The 10696-nt window shown below is 35.1% G+C and overlaps 3 protein-coding genes across 5 annotated transcripts; all 3 read left to right on the top strand.

The window, feature by feature from the left end:
- Positions 1-840: 840 nt before the first annotated feature.
- On the top strand, positions 841-1873 carry LOC111701057 (electron transfer flavoprotein regulatory factor 1). Its single transcript, XM_023472179.1, has 2 exons — positions 841-1025; positions 1556-1873. Exons 1-2 carry the CDS (start codon positions 956-958, stop codon positions 1729-1731), a joined length of 246 nt encoding a protein of 81 aa, XP_023327947.1. The 5' UTR covers positions 841-955; the 3' UTR covers positions 1732-1873.
- On the top strand, positions 1871-5812 carry LOC111701052 (WD repeat-containing protein 6). 3 transcript variants are annotated; one of them, XM_023472167.1, is made up of 8 exons: positions 1871-2415; positions 2759-2788; positions 2889-3044; positions 3149-3231; positions 3428-4118; positions 4180-4545; positions 4630-5417; positions 5607-5812. In XM_023472167.1, exons 1-8 carry the CDS (start codon positions 1880-1882, stop codon positions 5798-5800), a joined length of 2844 nt encoding a protein of 947 aa, XP_023327935.1. In that variant the 5' UTR covers positions 1871-1879; the 3' UTR covers positions 5801-5812. The 3 variants fall into 3 exon arrangements, with proteins under 3 accessions (XP_023327935.1, XP_023327936.1, XP_023327937.1); XM_023472168.1 differs by having other exon boundaries at positions 2291-2415; positions 2933-3044; XM_023472169.1 differs by having other exon boundaries at positions 2375-2415; positions 2884-3044.
- Positions 5709-10580, top strand: LOC111701055 (rab-like protein 6). Its single transcript, XM_023472177.1, has 8 exons — positions 5709-5940; positions 6150-6227; positions 6725-6817; positions 6990-7325; positions 7780-7923; positions 8576-8696; positions 8830-9115; positions 10167-10580. Exons 1-8 carry the CDS (start codon positions 5812-5814, stop codon positions 10456-10458), a joined length of 1479 nt encoding a protein of 492 aa, XP_023327945.1. The 5' UTR covers positions 5709-5811; the 3' UTR covers positions 10459-10580.
- Positions 10581-10696: the final 116 nt, after the last annotated feature.

Below are 10696 nucleotides of genomic sequence, written 5' to 3'. Positions count from 1 at the left end.
TCATGACTTCGTATAGAAAGAAACAAGTTTTAAGTTGTAGGGAATAAAAAAAAGTGTACTACACATCACCTCTTCTTTCTGTTGTTCTTTAATGTTCTAACTTTAAAATGGACTAAATTGTAGGATGGGGGGCAGGGGGTCTTGCTCTCCCCCCTGTTTACGCCCAATTGGGCAATGAGCATGGCTTCTAATCGCGATTTTTAGAAATTTATTGGAAAACAATATGCTATATAAAGAGAGAACCATAAATCTCCGTGACTGGAAAACGACTTTCGGACTCAAGGTCCAATAAACATGAGACTCAAGAGACACAGCAATTGTGCTGTGTTAACAGATTCATTTCAATAATTAATTGATTTGATACGTCACTAGAAAACTGCTAAATTGCTAAATTGCTAAAATGTCGTCTTCCTATTCCACATTTTTCTGGTTATCATAAACTTCAAGATCACAACTTAAAATAAAATTTTACATTTTTAAAATCTTCTTTTCACACCTGGTATTGACTTCTCAAGCAGAAAGTACATTACCTATCCTCTATTCTAACATGTGCAGTTGAATCGTGCATAGAGAATATTCAAGGAGGGAGAAAAAAAAAGAATTATCACCCCCCTTATATCCCCCCCCATCAATTCCAATTTGAGAACTAAACTTTACAAAAACGATGGCTCACATTGATCTCCGATAAACCTTAATGTCCAATTATAAAATTAGCGGAGAAGAAAATATTTTGCTGAGCTCTGGGATATAAACAAGCAGAATGTACACTGTTGAACAGCTGGAGAAGGTTTAGTGTAAACACAACTTTTTTAAAGATAAAAACACAACAATAAACATTTGTTATATTCTTAAATTGTGTATTTTTCAGATTTTGTGAAATTGGAATAAACTTACTATTTGTTCCTACACGATCTGTGGATGATAAACTTGAAAACCTTCAAGAAAAGATAAAATAATGTCTCAAAGATCCCGTGTAATAAATTTGTACAAGACTCTGTTATACTTGGGACGAGATTATCCACAAGGTTCTGATTTTTATCATTAATTAATTACTAAATTGTCTTCATTCTGTAAATATGGACAATTTTAAAACTTGCTTTAAGCCGATTAAGAAAACACCATATGTTTACTTTTACTATTAATTGAATATTTACAACTCGTATCGTAGAATGACTGAAAATCCTGAAAAACCATTTAAAATATTTCCAATTATTTATATTTGTTTGCTGATCCGATCCCTCTAAAAAGGTACATACCCGATTTACATCAGCACCCTTGAAACCTTCATCTGACTAATAACGTGGACAATTTTTCAAACTTGAAAGTGATCAATTCTGATAATTTCTCCGTAGTTTTTCTGCGGCAAAAACACACAAGTCACTTTTTTAGATTAATCACAATTGAAAATAATCAGTTTTTACAATCTTAAACATTAAAATCTAATTCATACTTGGATCAGTCAATAGGTTTATGGGGACTGTTCTGGATCAGACATAGCAGTCTATAAATGAAAATACGTATATAGACCCTTTAAGGCTTATCTTTTACTATTTAGGTTACGACTTCTTCCGAAGGAAGTGTCACGCTGCGTTCATGCGTAACAAGGATCTAAATGAGAAGGAGGCGGAGGAGTGGGTAAAGAAAGGAGATTACATCATCAAGGAGTTGGAATCACTGTATATGCTCAAGAAATACAGAACTATGAAGAGAAGATATTATCCAGATGATTAGAAGTCTGAAATGAAGTTCTGAAGTATATATTTATATTTTTATATAAATATTTACCTTGGATTAATGGCTGTGTAAGCTGTACATACAAAATATTATCTGTAGTCAAAATAAATTTTAGATATTATATTTATTTAGTTTCAGATGAGAAATGGAGAGTATTTATTTGAAATGTCCTGTGACTGCCCTGCTCGGGACGGATATCTCCGGAGATGAATGTATCCTGGTTGGACAAGGATCCTTTATCTCTCTACTCAAGCAAAACCAAACCTTGCTCAAGCTGAAAGTTTTCACCGCTTCTTATGTTCATGAGATACTTCGGTTCGGATCCGATATTCTTGTTCTAGGGGGGAAGAGCGTTTGCTTGCTCGAGGTTCAAGGCGGAAAGGTAATTATCAAGAGTTCGGAGGAAATATTTCAAGACTGGATTTGGGACGCACTTAAAATAAATAATAGATTCTTTTTCCTCACCGCTCATAACCGAGTTATCGCTACAGACGAGCAGTTAAATACTTTTCAAACTTATGGTTGTAAAGAGAAATGTATTTTGTATTCTGGACACTTGGAGTCATGGAACGGAGAAGTTTGTGTTCTGGCAGGTTCAGTTTTCTCTGAAGTTCTAATATGGACCCGGAGTTTAAAAGAGGATCAAGATAATTCTTCACATGAGTCACCAGTTCTACACAGGTAGGTGATATTTCATGTAGCAATATACCCCATATCCGTTCCTTCAGGCCAGTATTTTTTAATTTTGAGATTTGTTCTATCAAAAAAAAAGTTGTGAATGTAAAGATAACGCGTGTGAACATCAAATTTAAACCAAACCAGAATCACAAACTTCAAACTGTCATAACTTACTTAACTACAGTGCTAACAACCTCTGAAATGTCGATCTGAAATGTTAAAAAGAATTAGAAAATGTCCCAATATCCTTGATGCTGTAGTGACTTTAAAACTTGTTTTTAATCACTCTCTACTAGTGTGTACACCAAGTTTTGCTTTTAATCATTGTTTAAGTTTTGTTTTCTAGGTTATCCGGTCATGAAGGAGTTCTCTTTAGGAAACTGAAGTTTAAATCTTTATTTTTAAAATTTAATTTTGATTTGATTTTTGCCTGAAATGTCAAATTGTTGGAATTTGATTAAACTTGTTCAGTTTAGTATTAACATGTGCTCCGAAAAAGGATTGATTTGCTCCACTTCAGATGATCGATCTGCTCGGGTTTGGAAGGTTTCCTTTAGCTCCGGTAGATCCTGGGAGTCTGCTGAGGTTTATCAGCTCCATGTCCTATACGGCCACACGGCCAGAGTATTCAGGTTCAGTATTTTTTACAATTTTTGGCGTAAGAAATTTTAATTTAATTATTAAACATCCTTGAATAATATCTTTAGTTTACCTACCCAACTATCTGTACTTCCAGGTCCTGTATGACTGAGACAAGATTGATAACAGTTGGTGAGGATTCTAAGATTTGTCTTTGGAACTTGGAACATGGAACTCTAGGTATACATTGTAATCCGTGTATTCTCGAGATTAAGAGAAAAATATGCACTATAGAGACTAAAGCTTCTCAGAAGAATGTTTAAAAGTTCTGAGCGTAACAAATAATAAAAGTGTTTTTAAATGCTCTCATTTTTTTAAGTATGTCAGATGAATTATTTTTTTTCAACTCAGACTACATCACCCAAAACTGTTTCAGAGCGCAGTATCGAAGATTGCCACACCGGATCTCCAATCTGGTCTCTCTCCGTCCTAGGAGACAAAACTTTAATATCAGGAGGAGGAAACGGAGCAGCTTCATCCTGGGACCTGGAAACCTTGAACCAACCAACGGAACTTAACTGTGATATAAAACCCGGAGACTTTCCTAAACTTGTTAAATTCATTGGAGACAGAATTCTTGTTTTAACAAATGACGGACTTCTGATATCTGTGATAAACGAGATAGAATGGATCCGACCTTTCCCCATTCTCAAATCCTATGCAGTTATGGAGAATAACTCCGAGGAACACATTCTACTGGGAAGTCTCTCAGGTTCTGTTCATATCCTTCAACTCCGCCCAGAGATTAAGCCTATCTTGGAGGAAACTATAATCCAGGGAAAGATTTTTTCAGCCGCTTTGTTCTCGGATAGATTCCTTGTGAACGGATCAGAAGGTCGGTTAGTTCTCACCAGTTTTACTCCGGGTGGAACCTGGAGTAAAATATCTGAAGGTTCTTTACCCGACTCCAAGCAACGTTGGTTCTCTGTAGCAAGAGAGTGGATAACTTTTATAGTTCTTGGAGATAGGGTTGGGAGTTTACATATATATTCACATGATCTAGTCCTCCAACAAAGTTTCAAAAAGATTCATAATAGGAATGGAGTCACTGACATAAAAATATCTGGGTAAGCAAATACAAAATTATCTTAATATATGATTTATTCATTTAATCTTTTACTTTTTCAGGAATTCTTTCTTAAGCTGTGGTCGAGACGGAACTGTTAGAAGATTCCGTCTTGAAGGTTCTGAGGTTGAGCAACTATCTTGTATCAGGACAGGAGTAGACTGGTTGGCTAGACTAGCTCCTGGTCCCGGTATCACAGCAGTATCCTTCCATGGAACTAAACTTTTACTCCAGGATGTTGAGCAGAGCAAGCTTCTAAGCGAGGTAGAGTGTGGAGGAGGGCATAGATCCTGGGATATACTAGGGACGGAGAAACTAGTGTTTATCAAGGAAAAGAAGATATTTACACAAGTTTTCAACTTTCAAGGAGAACTGCCAACCTGCCCTGGTTCTCACACTCAGCAAATAAATACAATGTCTTCCTTCAGGTATTGGTGTAAAATATTTGTTGAGTTAGATTTTTTTAATTTTCAGAATATTTTAATGTTTATTAAATTATATTAATTTCCCAGGTTTTTAGAAGACCTATACTTGTGCACTGGCGGAGAAGATACCTTGATTAGGATTCATGCTGTACATCCCAACCTAGAGGATCTAGAACCAAGATTAGTTCTCAGGGGTCATGTTTCCAGTGTAAAGTGTATAAAACCATTAGATCTAAGAAACGGAACCGTCCTTCTCTTTACAGGGGGAGGAAGGGCTCAGTTGAAGATTTGGAGAATATTGAACCTGGACGGAGAACTGGTCGGTTCTGAGATAGCTGACTATATGCTCCGTGGATCTGACAAGGATATCAGGAGAGCCTGGAGAGAAGCTCAGAGCGAAGTTCGGCATGATCCTGAAACCAGATTCTTGAGTTTGGAAATTATTGAGGAGAAGAATGGAGTTTATATTTATGTTGGATGTTCAGATTCAATACTCAGGGTTTTTATTTACTCGAAGAACACGATTAGTTTACTCCAAGAAGGGAAGTTTCAAGATCATTGTATTCTACTGGTGAAACAGTTCTCTCTCAACAAGAATGGGTTCATCCTCTCCTGCACTACAGGTGGAAGTATCTATTCCTGGAGAAGGAAGAATATTTTATCCGAAGATTATCATGAGTTTAAACTCCACCAGTCCGGGATAAACAGCCTGGATATTCTGGAGAAAGATTCCCACTGTCTCTTCGTCACAGGAGGGGATGATAATGCCCTGGTCCTATCTCAGATACAAGAGATAGATAATAAAATATCACACTTTGTCCTGTGGAGAGAAGACAAAGCCCACGCCGCTCAAATCACCGGAGCTCACTTTTCAGGTGAAAACATATATTTTCTAAAGGAGAGGAAGGGGACGAAGTTTGGGAGGAAATACTAAATATTAGTGGTAAAAAAACTTGAGCCATTACTTTCTAACAGATTGAAGGAATTTTTTTTTGTATACTACTGCACATATAAAATCCAACAAAGTTATTTTTTAATGAAATTTCTTTAACATCTTTTTTTAGGATCGAATCTATACTCCGTATCTGTTGACCAACGAATAGGAATATGGAAGAGGGAGGAGAAGAGGGAAGAATATAAGTTGGTTAAACTAAAATCCACCAACATTGCAGATATTCAAGAAACCTTACTTATTCAAGCTCAGAACAGAAACCTACTCTGTACGGTGGGAATAGGTTTACAAATTTTTTCTACATAATTTTTTTCAGAATGTTTTCGGCATTTAAAAAATTGGCAAATAGAAGTGACACTCCTGGTTCTCAAAATGGGACTGGGACCAGTATTTCTCCGGGTGGGGTTCAAAGTATGGCACACAATCTCCAAAAGAAATTCTCCAAGGTAATGGAATTGAGTTTTTGCCACAAACTGAAATATTCTAATCCCTATATATTTGCAACCTTGTAATGTAAACTCAATTCCTTTTGGTTTGAGAAATTTTAACCCCTTATATAAGAATTTAGATATTACAATTTGATTTAATTATTTTAAGACTTTATTTTAAGTGCCTGTTAAAAAGATTATAATCTAATAATGATTTATTTTATTAGGGTTGCAACTATAATATGAAGATAGTAATACGAGGAGATAAGAATACTGGTAAATCTTGCCTTCTTACCAGACTTCAGGTGAGTCAACCAGACACCAGACAAAAGTTAAGAAGCTAAACCAGACAACGAAACCAGACCGGAAATAAAAATGAATATATTTAGGGTGGAGTATTTAAAGATAAGTATATTTTGGGCGGAGTATTTAAAGATGAATGTATTTAGGGCGGAGCTTTTACAGATGAATAAATTTAGGCGGAGTATCTAAAGTTGAATATATTTCAAGGCGGAGTATTTAAAGATGACCATATTTATAGCGGAGTATTTAAAAATGAAAATATTTAGGGTGGAGTATTTAAAGATGAATATATTTAGGGCGGAGTATATAAAGATGAATATATTTAGGGCGGAGTATTTAATATATTTAGGGCGGAGTATATAAAGATGAATATATTTAGGGCGGAGTATTTAAAGATGAATATATTTAGGGCGGAGTATATAAAGATGAATATTTTTAGGACGGAGTGTTTACAGATAAGTATATTTTGGGCGTTGTATTTAAAGATAAATATATGTAGGGCGGAGTATTTAAAGATGAATATTCTCCAACTGATGAAATCCAGGTTGCTTCAATAAACTGGAGTTACAAGAATACTGACGATATTGTTAAGGTAACACTTCAGTCAGGAATCAAACCCTCATACAGGATCAGACTTTAATGTCAATTTAAAACTCATAAAAAATTTGTTTTAATGTTAAATTTGATCTCTTACTTTGGATATAAAGAGTCTATTTAATGAATTGGTTGGTAACAAAAGATAAAGAGTGAAAAATTATCTTTAGGTTGAGGTTTGGGACGTTGTAGATGTAGCAAAGAAGAGGAAAAAGCTTACAGGGCTAAAAATGGGACCTGGAGCAGAATCAGAAACTTTTGAACCCGGTCTAGATGCACAGTTCCTAGATGTATATAAGCAGGCACACGGAGTAATTATCATCTTTGATATTACGAAACCCTGGACGTTTGACTACACGAAGAAGGAGTTAGATAACGTCCCGTCTAATATCCCGGTTCTCGTCCTAGCTAACTTTTGTGACGCTAGTCATCATAGACAAGTAACAAAGTTGCAGGTCGCAGATTTTATTGAAAACTTTCAGAGAAAAGGAACAGATCCTGCTCAGGTATAGTTCAACATTAAAAAAAAAGATTTTAATTGAATTTTATCTAATTGTAATTTATGCATCTCTAAAAATAAAAAATTTAAAAAATTTCCAAATTTATCAGTTCAAATTAAAAGCTATTTCAAATCTTCGGAAAAGGGAGGGCCGAGCACATTTTCAAATATTAGGCATACTTNTTAGATACACCCGGTACATTACATCCTTTTAGATACACCCGGTACATTACATCCTTTTAGATACACCCGGTACATTACATCCTTTTAGATACACCCGGTACATTACATCCTTTTAGATACACCCGGTACATTACATCCTTTTAGATACACCCGGTACATTACATCCTTTTAGATACACCCGGTACATTACATCCTTTTAGATACACCCGGTACATTACATCCTTTTAGATACACCCGGTACATTACTTCCTTTTACGAATGAAATTTAATTTATTTAGGTTCGGTGGGCGGAGTCTAGTTTAAGAAATGGTTTCGGATTGAAGTTTTTACATAAATTTTTCAATGTTCCTTTTCTAACCCTGCAGAGACAATCCTTGCAGCAGCAGTTGGAGCAGAACACGAGGGAGATCCAGGCAACACAGGTAAACATCATTATTATCATTATCTCCCTTATTATTATCTTTATTTTCATCATCTTCATCATCTTCATCATTATCATCATCTTCATCATCTTTATCATTATCATCTTCTTTAGCGTATTCTTAGGCAAAAGGCATACTCTTAAGGTGATATTGATTGTTAACATGTATTTCTACATCATCTCACCGATTTATACAAAACTTCAATAATTAAATATATGTATACATATACGAATGATAAACCAAAAAGAAGACTTCTTTAAAAAAACATTTAGGTCTTCAAAAATGTATTTCGGTATTTTTAAAACTTAATAATCATTTACTAGGAATTTTTACTTTCTAAGAACTAAGACATATAAATACTAGTATGATTGAAGAGTGAGATTAATACTATGCTATTATTTGTGTGAAATGCAGTATCACTAGTTCATGCGTCTTATTGTGAGCAATGGAATAGATTTAATTTGACTATATTTCAGTATAATCTGTATACTTGGGACATTTTAAGTTTACAATTTTGGTTTTCAAATAAGAAAACTCTAGAAGATTTCAACAAATATTTATAATATGAATTTGAAATAGCGATATTAACTAGAAGAAGAATTGAATTTTATAACACCTTGAGAAATTATTTTTTATATTTTGTTTTGATAAGGATGAGCTGGATCTGTACATGGAGTCGGATGATGCAGATTACGGAATGTTCTCTCAAGGATTAACAGTTCGGAGAAGATTGGCAGCTGAGGAGGTGGCTCCGTTAGCAACTAGATCTATAGGTAACACAAGGATGAAGGAGACCTTCCCCCTGTCAATCTTACAATCTCTCTTTAAACCTCAAGACCCCAAAAATACAACTTTAAACCCACCAAAGCTAACCTAATTCTTTTACAATTCTTTATATTTTCTCAGTTGTTGGGCAAGCTTCAAACCGAGTTGAAATCTCCGCTGAATCCTCGACAGATATCACCTATTCAAACCGATCCAATCCTACCACGGAGAAACCAAACAAACCCTCTCCTCAACCCTCCCCGGAGGTTCCAACCACCCTGAGAAAGGACATAAGTCCTGCTAAACCTGGTAAACTAGATGTTGAGAACTTTGTACCGGATACAGGAGACTTTGATACATTCCTGGAGGAGGAGAACTCTACATCCAACCAGGGGACGAACAGAGCAAACGGGAACCTGGATTCCAGGTTAGAAAAAAATGAATAGATAAAAATAAATCGTATTTAAATATTGATTTATTTCGCAAATATTTGTTCAAGTGTATCTAGTACGTAATGTATATTTATAAAGTTTTATGTTTTATATTGGCTAAATAATTCAAGGGTTCCGTACACTACACATTTTTTAGACTAAAACATAATGATGAGAAGGACTGATTTTTAATTTCTTTTCTTCATAAACTAACATACACAATTCTCATATTTTCAGTTGGCTAGTGTATTATTATTAATTGCCTAAAAAATTGAACTAGTGGTGTTTGTGAATTAAAAACAAAGCTTGCTTTTAACTTTATAATTTTACTTATTCAATCAATTCATATCCGGCTAAAAAGTGTGGGTAGGTGCAGGTTGGGACTAAATCTACTTTTTTGGATTAAAAAAACGTAAATCAGACATATCAAGTTTTTTCTCTAATTGCATATGATAAATAAAAACATAAAAACTTAGTAAAGGGTGACTTAAAGGAGGGAGGGAGGGACAGGGCACGGTGGCACCCCGCAAACACCGCTAAATAACGTCTGAGCCAGCTCCACATCGGAAGAAATTAAGTTTGTTCCTTTAATGGCATCTCTATTCTCTATTGCTGTCTTTTTTGGAAGGTTATTTAGCTGGAACCGGGCGCATAGTGATATGCGATTGAGAAATTAGTGTCCTAGTGTGTTTACCATCCTTACGATAGAATAATAGGTGTTAATTAACACCCCTCCAATGGAGAAATTAGTATTGCATTAAAAATGTTTAATGTCCGATTTGCCTCAATTATTGATTGGGAAACTAGTTAAAACCACGGGAATTTTCAAAGCTTGAGCAAATTTGAATCGGATGACGTTTATAGTGAAAGTTAACTTTTAAATCAGGGAAACGCTGGGTTCCCAAGCTAGTGCACAATAAATACATAAAATCCTGGGGCGTATGCAGGGTATTTCTTATAGATTAATCGGATATGTCGTGTTTAATATTCTCATTTTTAGTCGAGCAACTTCTGCTAAAATTTGTCGAAAATATATATTTTGTTAAGTGATGACGAGGGGGATGGAAACCCAATGGTTTCCAAGTTTGCTGAAGATGTAGATCTGGAGGAGTACCAACCCGTCCCAGACATAGAGATCGATCCAGTCCTAGTTCAGGAGGAGAATAAGCCCCGAGTGAAAGCAAAGAGTAAGAAGAAAGATGTGATTATCTCCGACCTTGAACCTAGCTCCGTGGAGGAGGTTAAGCTTGGAGAACTAGATCTGGATGATTTTCTCGGTGAGGTTGAAAGCAGTGTGGAGATATCTCACTCTACACATGATGGATATGATGAATTTTAACTTCTCTCAGTATTATGGTTTCGATAACCCAGTCAGGGGAACAAATTAAAAGCTTTATTTTTACATTTTAAATCTTCTTAATCTTCATAAATATTCTATATTTTCTGAAATGTAAAAGTTTATGAATTCCTTATATTTATTAAAATGTTGATCTATATATCTAGTTTATATGATGTAAATGTATTTTATTTAATTTCCATCAATGTACCATTGTACCATCTTTTTATTCCAACCCTTA

This window comes from Eurytemora carolleeae, unplaced genomic scaffold (genome assembly GCF_000591075.1).
Source record: "Eurytemora carolleeae unplaced genomic scaffold, Eaff_2.0 scaffold277, whole genome shotgun sequence".
Classification (NCBI taxonomy): domain Eukaryota; kingdom Metazoa; phylum Arthropoda; class Copepoda; order Calanoida; family Temoridae; genus Eurytemora; species Eurytemora carolleeae.
The sequence above is the reverse complement of the archived record's forward strand: the minus strand, read 5'-3'. Positions and strand labels throughout refer to the sequence as shown.